Consider the following 22,186-nt stretch of genomic DNA (forward strand, 5'->3'; position numbering starts at 1 on the left):
TAACTATGACGGACAGAGATGAAAAAATACAGTTGAGTAAGAGTGGCAAACATAATTTACCTTATTCATCAAATTTTCATTTATGGAATTGATAGCCCGACTACCTAAATGTATGCAGAAGTTATTACTTTTCCCCTGATAAAACTCATGCACCTTTTTTTAGAACCCTATTCCAATTATTTTAATGTGTCTGACTTGAAAAACAAGCAAAATGTTTCAATGTTTCTAAAAATGGGTAATGTTAAAAACTAGCAAATAAAAACAATAATTTTAATATTATTTAAAGAAAATTAAGTAAAAAACAAAATCAACCCGAACCAATAGAAATAAAAAGTCTATAACCAAGTATCAAATTAACAATATTATTTAAGCTATGAGTGACATCTGCTATGTTTACAAACAACAGCAGACAGAATGTGACAAAATTGACAATGTCTGACTGGTCTGCTATCAACTCTGAAGGTCACTTGTCAAATTAGTATTAATAGCTGGATAAGAGAGATGTGCCACACCTTTATCTATTATTTTCAAGAATATTCAGGTGCTCAATTCAGCATCTGAATTACAGGATGACACAGGAGTAATAACATAGTCATAGTCATAGATCTTTATTAAAAGCTGTAATATTATAAATACAGTCAGAATAGTGTCACAAATACAGATAGACTAATATCATCACAGATACAGGTTAACCTATCTAACATCTTATGTTAACTTAACATAAATATTGTTAATTTAAACAACTAAAATCAACTCAATTTTTATTTTTGTTTAATGGCCCAAGCCCTCAAAAAATTCTTCAAAAGAATAAAATGATTGTGATATGAGATAATTTTTTAATTTATTTCTAAACGGATTGATTCCTTCAATTTTTTTTATGTCAATAGGAATGTATTGAATAAATCGTATACCGGTGTATTCAGTTTTCTTTTTAAACAGCTCTAATTTATGACTTTCAAAAATTATACCACTCCTAGTATTATATCTATGAGTGGTATAGTTAGGTATATTTTTAAATTTTGTGTAAGTTATTGTATCGTATATATATTGACTGTAAACAGTTAAAATTCTTGATTGTGCAAATAAATGTTTAAACTTTACTTCCTCTCATACTTTCATACATTGGTATTACTCTCTCTAAAGACCTTAAAAACTATTAAAGAGTAAGTGCTTGAAACTAAAATTTATACTTTTGATGATAGTTTTACAAATTCACTAGGAAATAGTTAAGATGTAATATATCATACTTCACCAAGTTTTAGCTAAATGTTGCTAGTGTTAGTTAGATTTTTAATTATTATTTAGTATTTGGTATTTTTATTATTATTTATTAGTATTGGTATTGAGCCTTACAACAGTGTAATGTACTATTGAACTAATAAATCTGAAATAATATATATTTCATCCAGACAATCTTCAGTAATCATTGTACTCTTAAATATTTTTAGAATTCACAATTTAGTGGTTTAAACATTGGTAAATAATATCAAGAGGTTTTGACTTCAAGTAAGTAAAACTTTATTTTTAATAATACGTTGGCAAAAAACAATAAATTTAACCCTTTAAACCCCAGCTATTATATCAAGTGGTGTCCCAAAAATCCAAAGCCATTTTCGGCAAAATATATGATTTTTGTAAACAGATCAGAACTAGGCTATTTTTAAATTATCAAGCTAATTCTTTTTTTTTGTTTTACTTCTTGTTTAATATAGTTTACAGAAATACGAAAAAACTAAATACGTAACATCTTGAAAATTATTTAAAATATGTATATGTATATATGATAAATTAAAATTTTGAAATTTCAAGGTGGTTGATGAAAATCATATAGCTAAAAAATTTTAAATACAAATATGCAATCATTTTATGTTTAATTTAATTCTTAATCTAAGAAAAGATTTATAGGCCTACAACTTGAGTAACATCAATTTTTGTAAGGATGTGTCATTTTTCCTTTTTTCCATTTCTGTGCAAGTAAATATAACACATCCATTGAAATTCATGGTTCTTACCATAAAACCAAAGTTATTTCTGATAAAATAATTAAAACTGTTTATAGCGTGTATTTAAAAAAACAAAAAACTTGTTAATACAGTATTTACATTAGTAGAAAATGTTATCAGAAATTTCAAGATAGCTAGCTATCACTCAAATCATACTCATTGTCCACATCCAAGCCCCTTGCAACTAAGTTATTAAATGGTGTGTTTTCGCCTACTCATTTTTAAATAAAATAAATAAGAAACTAAAATATAACTGCTGTACTTTATACCATTTTAACCTAAAAACATGTGAAGCAAGGTGGATTATTCAGAACATAGTGAAATAGAGCTGGTCTGCGACAATCAGTGAGAGGGGATGAATTGTTATTTCTCAATCACAGACTTATAAAATATGAAAAGCTTTACGAACTAATATATTTAGATGCAATACACATTTGTTTATAAGTCTGTGGAATTTCAAAGCATCTGGTAAAATAGGTGGCCAGTAAAATAATAAAAAGTGTATTTCTGCACTGTATGGCCGTCGGGAAATGACCAAAATTTTGCAACGTCGGGGTAGAAAGGTTAAATTAATGCATTTAAAGTAAGTGCAGTGTTGAGACACCCTTTAAGATACTTACATATGAGAGTTCTGGTCTAGACAAGTAACTCGGAGGTTGCTTTCATGTTCAAATGCTTGATTTACCAAAATGGCAAATAAGCTTATATATATATATATATATATATATATATATATATATATATATATATATATATGTTTAGGTATCCATATTAGTGTTTACTATATATATATATATATATATATATATATATATATATATATATATATATATATATATATATTATATATATATATATATTTATTTATTTATAAGTGGATTTTGCATTCATTACTCCCATGACAACTATTATTTTCCAGTATTTTTAATATTTAATAATACTTTTGTCACAATATGAAAAATAAGATTCAAGATATTTATTTGTGGTTAAACAATTAACAATAAATGCAATAGATATATTCAAGGTTATAAACTGATTATCACTAAATATAGGTTTATAATTACTACTATAATAGGGTGTCTAGTAATTATAATAAATTAAATTCAAGACATATTATTCTAAATTCATGATCTCGAACTTTATATAAAATAATGTCAAATGTAAAACTTTGCTTTCTGAGTGATAGTTCAGAGAAGTCTGGCATGTCTAGGAGCAAAGTAATTTGTTATAAAAAAGTTTGATGGTGGTTAAAAACTAATGATAAAAACACATTTGAATTTGAATATACATTTATATTATTAACATTGATCAAATTTACATGTATTTATAAAGGCTTAATTTTACTATTTTTTCACTGACGCTGTGCCTCTTGTTTAAGTTTTTTCACTGTTTTGTTCTTCTTTTCTTCTCATGCCTTGGTTACAAAACAGCCTGTCTGCCGCCTGCCGATCTTTATCAGTCATAACCTAAAATGTGAACACTTCTATATGAATAATACTGATAAAGAAAATGAACAAAATTACTTACTAAAATTTCTGATAAGTTTTTAATACAACTAGTTTGTTTTACATGTAAATTTAGAATTACACTATATATCCAGAGCTGTCATTTTTAGTTTTCCTTCTTTAACCCAAAGAACATAATTATCCCATTGAAGTTGAAAATTTACTACAGTCACGATGAATACCTGTAATTAAAATATTAAAATAATAACATTTTAACCTTCAAACGGCAAACATATTTTTGTCCTTCAACGAGCACACATGGGTTTACTGGAACACATTTTTAAAACATGCTTAAAAATATGAATATAAATACATTGTATTTATAGAAATGTTGTTTGTTTCCTTAGACTGTTAGTGTGTGCAAGATGTAATATATTGGTTAAAAACACTAATTATAATAATTTGAAACTTATTTTGCATAATGCTGTAATTTTTATGAAAAAAATATAAACTCTTTAAAAATAGCCATGTGTATGAGTTTTTTATAGGTTTTAGATGCAAAACTATATAGTAGCTAACACTTTATTATATAAAGAAACAATGTATGAATGTATTTATTCCATAATTATGGCCTATCTTTCACAAAACTGCAACATAGGAAAATATAACCATGAAAATATAGGCTATAAAATTCAAAACACTGACTTTATACTATTGCACATTTTTTTATTGGTTATCACTTAAAAATTGTATTTGGTTAGTAAGGAAAATGATGTAAATTATTTCATAAATAATCACAAAAATAATATTACAAGCAAATATAATAGAATATAGACAGTGATGAAAAACACAACATTAAACGACACACAGGATCCACTGGACCCCAAGAAAAATAAAGTTATTTATTATTCAACTAACAGCTTGCAACTAGTGCAGCCAGTGGTGGGGCTTGAAGCCTAGTGATGCCAAATAAAATCACATGGGTACCAAAAATCCCATGACAAACTTAAACTTAGAAACATGGAAAAGAAATTTATGTGGTATCCTACGGATCCTACAGTGCTCTTTGAAGGTTAAAACAATGTTAGCATAAATTTATTTTGAGTACGCATACTTTATTTTTTAGAAATGAGGTCTACACAAGTTGGACATATAAATGTTGCACTGGATATATATATATATATATATATATATATATATATATATATATATATAAATATATATATATATTTATTTGATAATTGACCTTAATACAACAAATTCATTGAAATCTTTTATTAATATTTTTCGGCCCTTTCCAGACGAAACTCCCACTGCCCATTCTGCTGTAGTTCCACTAATGGAAGAAACATGGGTACTGCACGGATGGCGTAACTCTAATATAACACCAACCATGCAACCCAGTTAAATCGGCAGCAACAGTGGGTGTTCTAAATGACATCCACATCTGTACATTAGACTTCAAGTTAGGAGGTTGTGTGTGGTCTAAGGTGCTACTCTCGTGCGGAGGCATTAGCCTTGAAAATCGTGTCATCGATTCACATGTCTGACATTAGGGTTTTTTGCGGTCTGGTGTACACTTATGACAGTCACTGATCTGTGGTAAAGCCGATGAGAGGACCCACCTTAATTAATGAAAGTGTCTGGTATCAGTGATTTTCTTAAGTGTACCAGACCCAAAACACCCGTTTTGCATATTTTGTCTTCACTATTAAAAAAATTTACTTTTACTATTATAAGCTCTACGAGGTATTTATTATTGAATCATAATGATCATAAAAATAGAAAGAATTAAAAACCCATTTATACCACTTATATACTGCACTACTGCATCAAAGGATTGACTGAACATTAAAATGCAACCAGATAAAGAAATAACAATTTTTAATGAGTCCTAAAAGGTTTAAAATATATTATCTAGTTTATTTTATTCATACAACATTTCGAGCTTTACTAAATATAACCCAGAATACAATAATGTTAACTTTTAAGTTAAAAGGTCACAGACAGTAAACATGAATGAACAAGTAAACATTTAATTTTATTGCGGAAAGCCCTGTAGATGAGAAAACAGCCTGATGATTACAGCCCACAGCTTATATACTGTATAAAGTTATTTATATCTATAACAAAAACTGCAAAATTATCACACCCCAGAAAAAGCAAAGTAAAAAAAAAACAAGAAAAACTTATTTAAGTTTATATATAGTAAATTCTAAACAAATTGATATTTAAGGCCTCTTTCTAAACCGTTACGCACTACTACGGTATGAATTATAATTAAACCTTATGCTTATTAAATAACAGCTTTAACAAGATGGGCTTACACAAAATTATTGTAAGGTTACTAAGTGTAAGTAGGCTATAACAACTCTCAATATTTTCTTGATTAAAAATTAATTTCTTTGACATTGATTTACATTTTTACATTTCGCTTTTACAATATTTCAAATATGTGATTGCCAAATATTCAAACATCATTCTTCACAAACTGTTGCATTTGTAAAATGAATTTCAGTTATGCAAAATTCATTGTTTAAAACAATACATTAAACTCATTTCATATGAAAACAATCTGTAACATACTAAAGCTATGTTTCAAGTTATAATTTGCACTAAAAGTTTCCCTCAACAAAATAATTCAAACTTGGAGAAACAGTTCTGTTAAGTTTATTTTAAGATTGTTAAATTTGCATAATACCTTAGAAAAAAAACAATAGTACCACCAACAAGAAACTTAGTAAGTAACCCCATTGGAATTTCCAAGAAATAAGTTGGAGGAACAAGTTAAAAAATGAGGTTACCTTATTGATATGAATAACCATCATCATTCGTTTAAAATATTATCAGATGGACCAATCTCGAGATTTTCTATTTTAGCTTCAAATAAGCATACCTTCTCGTCGACAAGTGAAGCCCGAACGAGAGTGATAATAATCACAGATGAAAGTATTACAAAGCTTCGAAGCTCGAAGCGGGAAGCGCCGGTCACCGAGCGTGGCTGGAGTTGCGCAATACACTTATCGTCTTATCTCTCTCCCGTGTAGTCTATCTCACTATGGCTTTAGTTGAATTACTTGCAATAAAAGTTTACTATTTAATAAAAAAAATCTACATTTTAACGTTCGAAATATGAGTATGTCTCTCTAATATGAAACAATTATTCATAAATTACTTTTAAATAAAAATAAATACAGCAATAAATTAATAAAACACAACTTACCTCTTACTGTTGGAATGGAGAAAGATGAAACATGTCAACTGAAAATCACAAGTTATTTATCACCAAAGCAACACGTATAACTACTGCCGACTGCCACCGTGTCACCTGCAAAATCGTAAAAGCAAAACCCATTTCTAAGAACGGAATTTAGATGTTATGGGAAGGGGGCGAAGTAATTTCGTTCTGGCTCACACCTAGTTGCCATGGTTACGACACGAACGCCGCCATTTATTGCTTGAGACTGGCGACAAAAAATGGCACTTAAGTCTGCGTAGACCGCCGTCCACCCGCTTTAGAATCGGAACATAACCTACAGACTAAGAGATTAGTTCCCTACTGCCTAATGAAAGACTTCAATTCTTGTCCTGACTTGTTATGCAACATCTAAGGTATACACAGCCTTTTCACGACATTATTAAATTGTATACTTATTCACGACCTTTAGACAGCCTTAATAAGTAAACTATCCAATTTAAGTAACATACAATTTAGATACTTATTGGTTATTCTAAGTTATTTGAATACTTGCACAAGAAATATGTAAAATAATAATATCTCTTTTCTGTTTTGCTAGTAAAATATAATCTATTAACAACTAAAATGTCATCTGCAAACCATTTGGTAGCCACTTTCATGGCTAAGGCAACCCACATCAGTGTTTGAATTAATATGTTGTATCATCACCATGTAATACCAATTTACAAGGCAATTATATAGCAATTTATAAACAAGAATTGTCCCAGAACTGACCCTTGTGGAACACTTTTTTCTAGTTTTTTCTAGAAATACAAAGATAACAAATAAATAACAAGACAGCGCTACCGCGGGGCAGACTGCAGTCCAGCATTGCGGGTCAGAGGTCTAGCGGTGGACGAACTTTCGATACGAGACGATGATTTCGCCGGTACACAAGTTCGGTTCAGTACAATCAACAAATAAACCAAATACTTTCATCTGAACTCTATTTAATTAATTTATCTTTTGTGCGGGAGGGGGAAGCCTAACAATACTACGATACTTCAAAGGAATTTGCAGAGATTCTGGGAAATGAATATATTTAAAATTCCAAGTAATTTCTCCTTTTAAGTAATATAAATGGTAGGTTATAAAGCTTATAAGCTTCCAGAATATATTACATTTACGTAAAAATGTGTCTATGCATATTTATAGAGAATATATTTATTTACAACTACGCAAAGTACAGTACGGATAAAATGCAAATTAGCGATTATGTTTACTATCGAGGAGCTGAAGTCCGCACATAGAACCAGCAGACACGCTAGCGTTGACAAATATAGACACAGAAAAAACGAACTTCAACTAAAATATTATTTATAAATCACGTTATTCTGTTTCTATATATTTAGAAATAGTATTATACACAAAGAACGACAAACACGTTTCACCAATCGGTAATTTGAGTACTGCCGATCGGTTTTGTCCACGAATACAGTGTACACTCTCGACGATGCGCCAAAATAAATATAAAAATACTAATTATAACTAAAATGTTATTTGTTAACTTACATTAGTTTGTTACTTTGCTTATCTATCTACATTTTGTCTGACGGAAAGTACAAAAATGTTTTAACAAGACTTATTTTTGGATTCGAGATTCAGCCTCTCCATATCAGTAATGTTGTGAAATCGTAATCTTTCACACATAGTTAAGCACTTCTGTTGGTATCGGAATCGAGTGAAAAGAGCCGCAGTATCGAGTATCGGAAACGATCCATCCCTAGTAAAATTCCCAGGGATATTATAAAAATTCACGCATATCCACGCATGTTTCATGCATAATGCATGTTTTTCCAGATGCACGTCGTGGTGGTAGCCCTGGTTAAGACTCCCGCGAAAGTATCGTGGCTCCCAATATATCCCACTAATAACGGCCAATACATGAAGAATGCATCAGTATCGTTAGATTATAGTCAAGCACTACGAAACAACACGACATGAAGATCCTCATTCACGTTGGACTATTTGGTTTGAACAGTTCGAATCGTCCGAACGATCGTCACGTGTGCAGAGAAGTCGTTTCGGTAAATAGTTGACCGGAGAACTAATGGGATTCCAGCCATCGTTCAACCAATGCCGCTCTGACGACGAAAACTGATTGAAATTTTAATAGCCGAAACTGCTCTCCAGTGTTTGTAACCATCTGTCCGACACTGGTTGCGGCAGGGCTCGCAAGAGCTCTTGCACGTGTTTAGGCGCAGTTTTTACAGTCGAACACAAAACTTGCGCCACTTTTTGTCAGTGTAACGCAGATCAGTCGAGATTTGGACGTGACCGTGATATCTAAACAAAACATCACTTTCTTTGTTTTAACCTATGTAATTTGATGACAATCGGAACGTGTGTGACGAGAATTCGTGCATAGACCAACAGAGGCCTCGGCCGCGATACAAGCGGTAAACTGTGAGCGCTAGATCGAGTGGCGGCTTAAAGTTTAATGTTTGTGTTGTAGTACGTATAGGGGACACTTGACACTAGCCATGGCAGACGTGAGCGGCAGGGCAGTACCACACTATGACGCCTATCCGCCGCCAACTCTTGACATTAAATGTTTCTCCTGCCGCTCACACCTCAGCTCAGTCTGTCACTGCTGTGTAACGGGACGCAAACGCCCCCTTCTCGACGTTACTTGTTGTAACTAACCCACACTTTCTTGTCCAAAAGGTATCTTATCAAGCTTTGTAAAAATCCAAGTGACATTCTGGTGTACTCCAAAAACAGGACTGCACCCCTTATCAAACTGTCAAACATTATATTATTCAACGAACCGAACTCTTAAGCCTGTTTATAACACTACATTTTAGGCCTGTGCTATCCAACACATGTTTTTCCAAAACACAATTTTCACTCAAGAATAAGAGTTGGACTACTTCGTCCGGAGACCCCACTTCGACGACTCAATAATACTTAAGTACAAAAACCCCGTTTGTATCGCGGTTACTAACGCTCTGCCGCTTTACCGCTTAAAGCGTGCCACTCGTTTAGTGCCGAAGTCCGAAACGATCGGTCGGCCGATTTTAATAGTCCAATGCATTGTTACGTATTTTGAGGGGGGTGGAGGCTTGCCACGGCACAGGAGTAGAACTAACCAAGATAAACTTACTATACTAGTGGAGGTAAATTTAGATCAACCGGCGTCAGATGGTGCTCATGAACATACGCGTATGTCGATCTTCATTCACAATTTCATCCACCCACGTCGCGTCGCGTAAAATACGATGTTTCGAGATTAATCAGTTCTTGATTCAAGAAACTGTCAAATTATATCTTAATTTTATTAATTATTGGAGGCGGAAAAATTATTTTAAAATTTTCCAGATTCTCAGAAAAATTCCCGGCTTATTCTCGGTTTTCCCGGTCAGGTAGCCACCCTGTTAATATGCGATATTAATAATAAAAGTTATATTAATACTATAATGTTGATAATGTATATGAAAATTATAATTTAATCTTTGTGTCTTTATCATTTCTCTTCAATTTATACCACTACAGGTTAAGCTAGATTTAAGTACAGCATGTATAGTAATCTTAAAATGCATACATATTGATGTGATTATGTATTTGTAATGAATAATTGTACTGAATGATATTGTAATGAATAGAGATAATCTTACTTTGACTCCAAAGATTAAATTAAATACTAATATAATTTTTATTTGGCACTTAAATATAAAAATTATTGTTTTGTTAGTTTTTCTCAAACTGTTAAACAAAAATTATATATTTTTCAATAATTTTATTAATAAAAAAACCACAAATAGGCCTAAGTCTTAAATTAGAAATTGTTTCAAGTTCTACATAACCAAAGTAATACATACCTTGATGATTTCATCTCCACATCAATATAGTGTGCCAAGAGATCACTCATCTTGTCCAAATATGAGGTGTGTTCCAGTGGCTGTAATCAGAAAATTACTATTCAGTAATAAAGTAAAACAAATATCTTGTAAACTTTAATCTTAACTATACCTACGAAAGCAGAAATCTCGGGCTGATCTAAAACAAAAAGAATATCGCCTCTAATCGACTTAACACTATGTATCTAGAAAACGTTTTTACTCTTTAAAACCTATAAGCAAATAACCTATCTGATTAAAACTGATACTTTAGCACAAGCAACATTCAAACAAGTTTTTACAATAGATTTTAAAAGCAATACCGTGGTAGAATATTGGAAATCATGAAAATGAAACTTGTGTCCCAGACATGGAAAGTAAGTACATAATATTTATTTAATGTGAATGTAGCCTATCAATAAGGATATTATACTGAGCAATCATGTTTTTTTTTTAATTAAATCTCACTTCTGTTAGAATATTAAACAAATAAAAGTTAATTATAAAACTTCCCTGTTTTATTAAACTACAATGAAACATAATACTGAATATCATCAACTAGCATGAAATAGAGTCATAGTTAGAAGCAAAATTCTTGCTTTAAAGAACATAATTGCGAGTATTATATTTATTTCTAAACAAAACAATTTTTTTACATAAGATATTTCAAAAAAAGGTGACCAATATTTCAGAAACTGGTTCAGGGTATTGCAATCATATACTCCTATTCAAAAATTCGGCACACGAATTTTCCTAATTATATACATGGAAGACCAACAATATTGTCATTTGCAATTTCAACTTTCAATTTTTATCACAGAATTTAGAATAGAATATTTTTACTAATACACACAAATTATAAAAGATATTCACATACAAAACCAATGATACTAAATTTTGTCAAAGGCTGACTTATTATGTTTGTTTTTTTCATAAATAATCTTATTACTATAATTAAATATCTATATAGTTTTTTCGTGCCTGGAAGTACAGCGCAACCTTATTCTTTATTTATTCAGATTGATTTTACATTATTAGTACAATATTCTATAGGTAAACATATTTTATTTTTAAGTAAATTTTCATTCAAATCCAAGTTATACATTGTCGATATCAAACTTTCAAGAAAGAAGGTTCACTCATTTTTATGATGGAACATATATAATTCAATCTATATGGAACTCTTGTAAATAAATTTTATACTTGTTTACCTAAACAATGGGTTACACTTAGCCAGCATGTGACCGTAACATGGCACTCCACAGTGGCAATAAAGTGGCAATCACGTCCGCAGTTCCAAGAGAACGCATTTGGTTATTTATAGGTAATTGAAAGTGGCATTTAATGACGGCATTTTGAATTACGATCGTCAAGCAGTTATTTCTGGTGAACCAACCAACTTCATTGTTCTCTCCATTTTAGGACCCTTTGTTTGCTCGCTATAGCTCTGATTGTGATAGCATTAGTCATGTCCCTTATTGAGGCCAACTAAAAAATTTTCCTCAGATACATTATTTGAGTTAAATACTCTGCTTATCAAACTCCCGAGCATTTTTAAGCAGTTATTTCTAGTGAACCAACCAACTTCTTTGTTCTCTCCATTTTAGGACCCTTTGTTTGCTCGCTATAGCTATAACTGTGATAGCATTAGTCATGTGCCTTATTGAGGCCAACTAACAAATGTTCTTCGGATACATTACTTGAGTTAAACACTCTGCTTATCAAACTCCCGTGCATTTTCAAGCAGTTATTTCTGGTGAACCAACCAACTTCATTGTTCTCTCCATTTTAGGACCCTTTGTTTGCTCGCTATAGCTATAACTGTGATAGCATTAGTCATGTGCCTTATTGAGGCCAACTAACAACTAACAAATGTTCTTCGAATACAAGCCATTATTTATATTTGGAGTTAAACAATGCTTATTAAACTCCCTTGCCCTTTCATGTGTTTATATTATTAGAATATTCTGATAAGTGATAACCTGAAAGATTAGCCAGTGCTAATTTAGCAGTCAATGAAACATATCATTTCAGACAAGATTATCCCTGCCAATGAAATGTAGATTTCATATGTTAAACTTAATATGCATTATTAGTTTTGATGTATATTTTACAAAACATCAGTGTTGGCATGTTACTATAATAATCGTAATACTTTCAAACACTTAGAAACTACCTAATACATAAAACCTTACAACACCTTAACCTCACAACACCACTTGTTATAAGCTTATAAATTCCCTCGTGCACCCTTTAATTTACTTACAGTTAATTCTTATGTGTAAAAATATTCCATTTAATATTTTGATTGTATACTGGAAACCAGTGCTCACTAGATATCAGTGTGTTCACTAAACTTATTATGTTATGGTTATATTCTGAATAGGTTTATGTTATAATATTACAAAATTCATTGCCTGAGAATAGTCTGTATTCTTGGGATGTTGCAGCAGTGCTCACTAGATATCAGTGTGTTTTACTAGACTTATAATGTTATGGTTATATTCTGAATAGGTTTATGTTATAATATTACAAAATTCATTGCCTGAGAATAGTCTGTATTCTTGGGATGTTGCAGCAGTGCTCACTAGATATCAGTGTGTTCACTAGACTTATAATATTATGGTTATATTCTGAATAGGTTTATGTTATAATATTACAAAATTCATTGCCTGAGAATAGTCTGTATTCTTGGGATGTTGCAGCAGTGCTCACTAGATATCAGTGTGTTCACTAGACTTATAATGTTATGGTTATATTCTGAATAGGTTTATGTTATAATATTACAAAATTCATTGCCTGAGAATAGTCTGTATTCTTGGGATGTTGCAGCAGTGCTCACTAGATATCAGTGTGTTCACTAGACTTATAATGTTATGGTTATATTCTGAATAGGTTTATGTTATATATTACAAAATTCATTGCCTGAGAATAGTCTGTATTCTTGGGATGTTGCAGCAGTGCTCACTAGATATCAGTGTGTTTACTAGACTTATAATGTTATGGTTATATTCTGAATAGGTTTATGTTATAATATTACAAAATTCATTGCCTGAGAATAGTCTGTATTCTTGGGATGTTGCAGCAGTGCTCACTAGATATCAGTGTGTTCACTAGACTTATAATATAATGTTATGGTTATATTCTGAATAGGTTTATGTTATATTACAAAATTCATTGCCTGAGAATAGTCTGTATTCTTGGGATGTTGCAGCAGTGCACACAGTGTGTCTCCTGTCAGTCTGTATGTTGCAGCAGTGCTCACATCAGTGTGTTCACTAGACTTATAATGTTATGGTTATATTCTGAATAGGTTTATGTTATAATATTACAAAATTCATTGCCTGAGAATAGTCTGTATTCTTGGGATGTTGCAGCAGTGCTCACTAGATATCAGTGTGTTTTACTAGACTTATAATGTTATGGTTATATTCTGAATAGGTTTATGTTATAATATTACAAAATTCATTGCCTGAGAATAGTCTGTATTCTTGGGATGTTGCAGCAGTGCTCACTAGATATCAGTGTGTTTACTAGACTTATAATATTATGGTTATATTCTGAATAGGTTTATGTTATAATATTACAAAATTCATTGCCTGAGAATAGTCTGTATTCTTGGGATGTTGCAGCAGTGCTCACTAGATATCAGTGTGTTCACTAGACTTATAATGTTATGGTTATATTCTGAATAGGTTTATGTTATAATATTACAAAATTCATTGCCTGAGAATAGTCTGTATTCTTGGGCACTTGCAGCAGTGCTCACTAGATATCAGTGTGTTTACTAGACTTATAATGTTATGGTTATATTCTGAATAGGTTTATGTTATAATATTACAAAATTCATTGCCTGAGAATAGTCTGTATTCTTGGGATGTTGCAGCAGTGCTCACTAGATATCAGTGTGTTTACTAGACTTATAATGTTATGGTTATATTCTGAATAGGTTTATGTTATAATATTACAAAATTCATTGCCTGAGAATAGTCTGTATTCTTGGGCACTTGCAGCAGTGCTCACTAGATATCAGTGTGTTTACTAGACTTATAATGTTATGGTTATATTCTGAATAGGTTTATGTTATAATATTACAAAATTCATTGCCTGAGAATAGTCTGTATTCTTGGGATGTTGCAGCAGTGCTCACTAGATATCAGTGTGTTCACTAGACTTATAATGTTATGGTTATATTCTGAATAGGTTTATGTTATAATATTACAAAATTCATTGCCTGAGAATAGTCTGTATTCTTGGGATGTTGCAGCAGTGCTCACTAGATATCAGTGTGTTCACTAGACTTATAATGTTATGGTTATATTCTGAATAGGTTTATGTTATAATATTACAAAATTCATTGCCTGAGAATATTTTGTATTCTTGGGATGTTGCAGCAGTGCTCACTAGATATCAGTGTGTTTACTAGATATATTACTGGAAATAAATTTTTTATATACTTCCACTTTAAATTTATTAAAAACGCGCTTTTGATGGTTAAGCGAAGTTAAGAAACTGATGATGCCTTAACCGGCAAAAGCGCTTTTTTAATAAATTTTATGTGGAAGTATATAAAAAATGTCTTTTCCATTAAAACCTACTCACTTCCACCAAGGATACAAAGCAGAAAATAGACTTATTACGTTATGGTTATACTCTGAATTGGTTTGTGTTATACTAGTATTCAATTCATTGCCTGAGAATAGTCTGTATTTTTGGGTAGTTGCATCAGTGCAAATAAACGATTGGGTTCATCAAATCAAATCAATCACTCTGTGCAAAGAAAACATTAGGCTTGAAGTATGATGCCCCTTTTCATTGACAGCCAATGTTTGTAATATAACTTTGTTTTACTGTAAACTCTAAAGGCAGAAAGTTTGGCTACCCCACCTAGTTTTTCTCTCAACTTCAGTGACATCCTACCTTTGAATGCCTTTTTTCAGCTGACATTTAATTAAAACAATACTAATAAAACATGGTTGTATTTACTTGTTTTCACAACCTCAACTACATTTACAATGAAAGTTTTAATTGTGTAACAGCTTAATATATCTGGACACAATAGGTGTAGTAGTGTGCTAGGCATCCAATAGGTACAATATGAAGAAACTTGTCCTTTACCTAATGTAGAACAGCTTTCATGTCAGCTGCATTACCACCAATCACCACCAGAAACTTTTCTTCTCCTTCTCTATTATCTTTATCATAGGCTAGGCAAGTAATATAGCATCGTGACTGTTGCTTTTTAGTCATCACAAACGCAACAAAAATTGGTTCTGGTTTTGAAATTATTAAGTTTAAAATCGATTAATTTTGTAAGTTACTCCAGCCATGAACTTGCAGATAGAGATTTTTTGCCCCCTCTAGTTGCTTATCTATGTTACCTTGCATTCATGTGTACTGTGTGTCTAAATAAGTAGAGCAGAGCTGGTATCTTGTACTTTTTTAAAGTACTTTGACAGTACTTTTTTTAATTCTTGAGGGCACTTGGAAACACTTGTTTACATGTCTTTCCATCTTGTTATAATGTGAATGTTTATACTCCTTAAAACAGTATTTAAGACCCCTTTCAAGTTAAAAAAAGTACCAAACAGGTCCTTTTGTCTTAACCATTTTGCACTAAGACGGTTTTGCATTTGTTAAGGTGAGGCTGTAACACAAAGAAGAAGTTAGGTCTCCCCACTAATACGTTGCTGGTGCCATACTGCCACTGACACCCAGTGTTACCACTTCACTCCCCCACCCCTTGACACATGGCTTCCCTCCTATTCAATGCCTCCAATCATGCCTCCCAAATCTATCTCCTAACTTATTTCTTCATCCAGCCTCCCCACAGGTGAGAAGTGACTAATTTTATGTTTTTATTCAATCCAGTAGTAGACCAACTGAATTCAGAATAAGAATATAATTATCTGATAATATCCTCATAATATTATTGGAAATATATATTGTTTAAATATTACTAAATGTTAATAAAAACACTACTTTTTTCCAAATTGTTTATTTTTTGGACGAGGCCTTTCGAAACCAAAGGTTTCATCTTCAGGCAACTCCACAAAAAACTCCACTTTTGGTTTCGAAGGCCTCGTCCAAAAAATAAACAATTTGGAAAAAAGTAGTGTTTTTATTTACATTTAGTAATATTTAAAGAATTTTCCAATTGCTCCAAGAGTCTACAATATATATATATATATATATATATATATATATATATATATATATATTGTTTAATAGCTTATAATATTTTAGTTATCAGTACCTTTATACTATCCTATGAATATTATTTATCATAATTTAACGTTAACCATATTTTTATAATGTTTGGGCTGGAAACTTACATAGTAATTTATTGTTGTATAATCAATATTTAGGCATCATTGATTACCTCAAATATTAAGTCACTACGTTATAATTTAGAGGTTTTTTCACAAATACCATAATGAAAATATCAAAGTTTTTAGAGATTATTTTTTAATTGATTTTTGTTTTTCCATAAAATACACCATTAATAATGGGCTTTATGAATGTTGTAGGAACTCAATTAACTGTTACAAGCAGTTCAAGGTTAAAGTTTCTTTTTTATATACATTACCACTTTTGGGCGCTTAAAAATGCTTTGGGCAAATTGTTGGACAAATGCCCATTTACATGTGTCCTGCCCATTGGGCATTTGTCCAGCCCACTTACTAATTCCACTGGCTCTGCATTGTGCTGTCATCTCTCACATTTTTCACAATAATTTCAACTATTTGAGACAATATTACAGTTGTTTTTATGCAGCATATTTATTGATTCCTTGGTACACAACGAAAATTCTAGTTAAGTGAGTTGTCTGCCAATATAAAAAAGCTAGTCACGCTACTGTAACTATGATTTTTTGGACTTCCGTTGTTGTTTTCATTGTTACAACAGTTTGTTTTATTTTTTAATGTATTGTAAATGTGATTAAAGTGTGATTAAATAATGTAGTCAGTTTTGGGACCCGTTTTCACATGAAAATTCATAACTTTTATTACTTTGGAATGAGTTGCTAAATTCCAGTGTTGGAACAATGTTTGAATCATTCACTTAGTACTGATAACTCAATAATAAACTAAAACTTTTGTCATAACCTGTTGTCTGTAAATAAAACTGAGTAAATTTAAATATATCTTGCCCGTTTTAGAGTTTATTAGTCACATTATTTGACATTAATTAAATTTAACAATTGATTGCAGCAGGAAATATTTTACAAAAATATATGATAAAATATATATGCAATAAAACAAATATGGTAATAAAGTTTCAAATTGTAGATTAAACTGGGTATTTAACTTAAAAAACCATATGTATTATAATTACAAAGTAAAAATATAATAATATAAATAAAACCATGGTTTTATACCTTGTTTCACTATACATTTAAAGCTGATCATAAAAAAACATACATTACCAGACTTTTTCATGATAAAATGGTGTAGTTTGGCTCTAAGGTTTGGCATGAAGATGTAATTTGGCTCTAAATTTAAATATAACCAAATAGAATAATATTGACAGTGGAAGAATTACCCCATTGGGGAAGACAAACACGCTGGTTTTATGTGCCGAACAGTCCCGGACTGAACGTCCAATCATGCACTGGTTATGAGATCTATGTTTAGCGAATCTTTGTTCTTATGGGCTGTTCTAGTTCTGAAAATATCCAACAGATGTTGTTGCCATGGTCTTTACTGGTTCTTTTACTGAGAAGACAAAAGTTTTTTTACTTTAGTTTCGTTACTAGCAGCACTGAATTGACCACCTGTTTGTTCAAACGTTGTTTTCATTTGTCAGCTGCTATATGCGAGGTTAGGTGTGGTTTAGTTGTGAGATTAATCGATCGTAATGGAGTGTAAAACCTGCTTTGTGATTAGGCAGTAATTACAAGTGATATTAGTATAGAAGATGGAATTATTTCCCGTGCTCAAAAACCGTTTTCCAATTTACAGTTTGGGCAAAGATGAAGAACTTGTACGTCATGATTATTTTTATTACAATATTTGTAAAGTATAAAGTATATACATGGGAATAGACATCATAATTTCCAAGGAAAGAAGAAGTTTGAGTAAATGTCAAGAAAAATCATAGAAGGTTTTGTGTGTAATGTTATTCTTTATTTTATTTCTGAGCTTATTATTTGAGACATACATGGAAACTTTTTACTTTGGTAAAAAAAGTTGTCATATCTTAGGTAAAGTTAGTTTGAAAGTCACTCAAAAATAATGAAACTATAGGTTTTCAAAAATGAAAAATACACATTAATAAATATACTTGTATGTAAAAAATTAACAATTTCTTGACATTTTGAATTTTGGCTGAGGAAAATTTGATCATTTTCCACACAGGCTCGATATAGCACCCAGTGACTATAATTTTTTAACTGGACAAGAATCTTGGAGGTCAGCACCACAATGACGATATTATGAAAACAACTGCATAGCAGTAACTTCTATCGAGGCGATATACAAAAATCTTGTTATTGGATATAATAAGTGCATTAATATAAGTAGCGATTATGTTAATGTTGTCTCCAATTCTAGGTTCTAAGCACGTAGAACAGGTTTGTAAAGGGCTATCGGCCAAAATGTTTTAAGACTATTGTTAGGGTCAACTTTTATAGAATGCAACATTTATATCTAACTTGATATAACATTTGTAAAAAAACTAATTCAGACATATAAGAATTTATAAACTAAATTCAAATTTTTATATTGATTTTACCCATACGATATTATAAAATAATGTACAATAATACAGATCAAATATAATCAAAACTGTGTTTGTTAAGACAATTGATTGGAGACAAGCAATACTCAGTTGAATAAAGCACTAGTGTAAACTTCCTCATAAAAATCACAATAACCTATTAATGTACAATGTTATCAGTGTTCATGTTGGTGAGTCTTTCTGCTATGCTTGTTCCGTATCAAGTTTATGTCTTGACCGACCTACTATTGATTCCATTTTCTCTTTTTATTGTCTATTGTTTGTAATGAGGCCGAATCCTACAAAGGTTTATCATAATGTACTGTGACTTTGTATTATCAAGTCTTTGATTACTCAAACAAAACAAGTTGTACATAACAAATCAAGAACACCATCCTTGAACGCAAAATAAGGCAAGAGTTATAAACGTTTTTCTAAAGCAATACTGTCTTCTACAGAGAACACATGGAAAAGCACTACGGGTACTCGAGTAGTAGTCTCTAATAACTTTGCATTTACTGACAACACCAGCAGTGAAATTTCTTTGCCACCTCAATCACCTTCCTTTACATCAGAACAAATTGCAGGAAAATCTGATACACATTCACATTCTTTTTTAGGCTCCACCAATGTGATGAACAGCAAAATGAAGATAAACCAAGACAAATAAAGAAAATAACTTTATTTTTGCCATGACTTTCAGACGATTTCTCTGAGCTGTTAACAGTCTTCAACCAAAAAATTGACATCTTAAAACACCTACAGCAGATCATTGACACTCATATAGTTATGCTGACAAAACATGGATTGACTCAGGACAACTAGTCTTGACAACTGTTACCTTGTAGCTGAATACAGTAGAAGAAACCATCTGAAAGGAAATGCTGCAATTTACTGTAAGAAATCCATAAGACCTCATGTGGAAGCTATACCTGTACAATATCTCGGCAAAGAGCTTATGTGTGAATTAGTTATGGTGTGAATTAAGACTAATATACTCGTACATACATAACTGGCATCTACCAACCTAAGGACACAATGTTAAATGCCTTGGATGTTATTATCTCATCAGTAATTGAAAATTTTCAATCTGAATGATTCTTGTTGGTTGGATACATCAACATGGACTGCCTTAAACTGGAACATGACCAAATCCTCCCCAGTGAGACACTTGCTAGCTACAACATGAACAGAATTCTTTTTTGTCCAATTAGAATAATTCCTCAGTCTCCTCCTGAGTCATTGACTGTGTTTGTACAAATCTAGTAGAAAATAAAGTTTCAATAGTTGTTCTGGCTGTAGGAATTTCTGACCATACCGCACAACTCTGCACCCTAAATATTCTCACAGTAAAGCTAGGACTGTCCAAGGAAAAAACAGAAATTTTAGCAATGATAAATCTTGGCAAATGAGACTTGGGCTAGCAACATCTTAGCAAATGACTTAGCAAACATCCTCAACATCCCAGAGTTTGATATAGCTTATGACCATTTTTAATATCATACCATAGATTTAAATACATTAGCATTCCTAATGTTGACTGTGACTTATGGTGAAGCTACCTTTGACCGAAGCAATGTTTATAGGTGGTACAAAACGATCTCAGAGGGCCAGGAAGATGTGAACGACGAATAGCGTGCCGAATGCCTGAGCACATCAAGAACAGACGAAAACATTCATAAAGTGAAGAAAGTAGTAAAGACCAATCGTCGAATCACCAGGCACATATCGACTGGCTCGTACCAGTCAATCTTTATCAATGATTTGGGCATGAGATGGTTTGGAATCCAAAAGCTGTTGGATTCTGTCCGCGATGACCCAAATTTTCTCCAGAGAGTCATAACTGGTGATGAATTATGGGTTTATGGTTATGACACAGAAACCAATGCTCAATCATTCCAATCGAAGCTGCCGCACGAGCTAAGACTGGGTGTCCTCACATTTAGTGAGGTGCTAAAGCAGTGTAACTGTGCCATGGATCTGAGTGCTCTTTCATATAAACAGTGCTAAAGTAGACTCCTTAATAGAAAACGGAACCATGAACAGTTGTTATTTGATCAACAAGGAGTTAAATTTAAATCATTGTACAGACACTTTACGTGTCGCTAACATAAGTAACTAAATTGACAGCCAAGAGTTTATCACCGCATTGGGGAATTGAGTTTTTTAGAATTAATGGAAAACACAACAAAAATTACATAGAATCTCAAATAATCAGTCCAAATGATACATATCAGCATGAGAATAATTTAAAAGTATTGTTTCTTAACATTCAAGGCCTTGTTGACATAAAAAAATAATAAAATAACAATCTTGGAAAGTTTTTTTTACATGATTAAATAACATGATTTAATTTGTTTGCATCACGGAGCATTGTCTTAGGGTTGAGGAAGCATCATTTGCCTTTCCATCTGGATATAATTGTGTCAGTGCATACAGTAGAACTAATCATATTAGGTGGAGCTCACTTGTATTTGTTCACAACTCATTAGAGTCAAGAGCCTGTGATATCATTCGTTTCTGCTCCATTCTGAATTCCATTTTGAAGTGTCCGCTAACCTCATAGATGAATTAAGCATCATAGTGGTGTCTATATACCACTTAACATCAGGCAACCCCAAAATTTTCCTTAAATCTTCAGAGGATTTACTGAACTTCTTTACAAATTGGGAGCAACTATACTATAGTGATTGGAGGCAATCTGAACTACAAATTTTATGTAACAACCAGTAGGGAAACTGCACTTGCTCTCCAAAAATTAAAAAATACAACTATTATTACCTGAATCATAGCCCTACAGGACATTTTAATTACCTGGACAATGTCTTTCCAATAACATAATTTGTTTAGATTATCCTATCTGCCAAATTATGGATTTTTCCTTTTCAGATCACAATGGTATTCTTGTGAATCTGGGGAGTATCACCAATTTCATAAACC

At 31.8% G+C, this 22,186-nt stretch overlaps 1 protein-coding gene across 4 annotated transcripts in view; it reads right to left on the reverse strand.

Moving 5' to 3' along the window:
* LOC124358811 overlaps positions 1-22,186 on the reverse strand; it is an 88,885-nt gene that overhangs the window by 40,063 nt on the left and 26,636 nt on the right. For 3 of the 4 annotated variants that reach the window (XR_006922083.1, XR_006922084.1, XM_046811089.1), the window contains exon 4: positions 10,508-10,587. Coding sequence is in view for 1 of the 4 variants with exons in the window: in XM_046811089.1 (XP_046667045.1) it covers positions 10,508-10,587 (80 nt within the window). In the remaining 3 variants the exon portion in view is untranslated. Of the gene's footprint in view, positions 1-6,671; positions 7,152-10,507; positions 10,588-22,186 lie in introns of those variants that run through there. The other variant, XR_006922085.1, reaches the window with a different exon arrangement.

The sequence above is a fragment of the Homalodisca vitripennis genome, chromosome 1 (genome assembly GCF_021130785.1).
Source record: "Homalodisca vitripennis isolate AUS2020 chromosome 1, UT_GWSS_2.1, whole genome shotgun sequence".
Lineage (NCBI taxonomy): Eukaryota > Metazoa > Arthropoda > Insecta > Hemiptera > Cicadellidae > Homalodisca > Homalodisca vitripennis.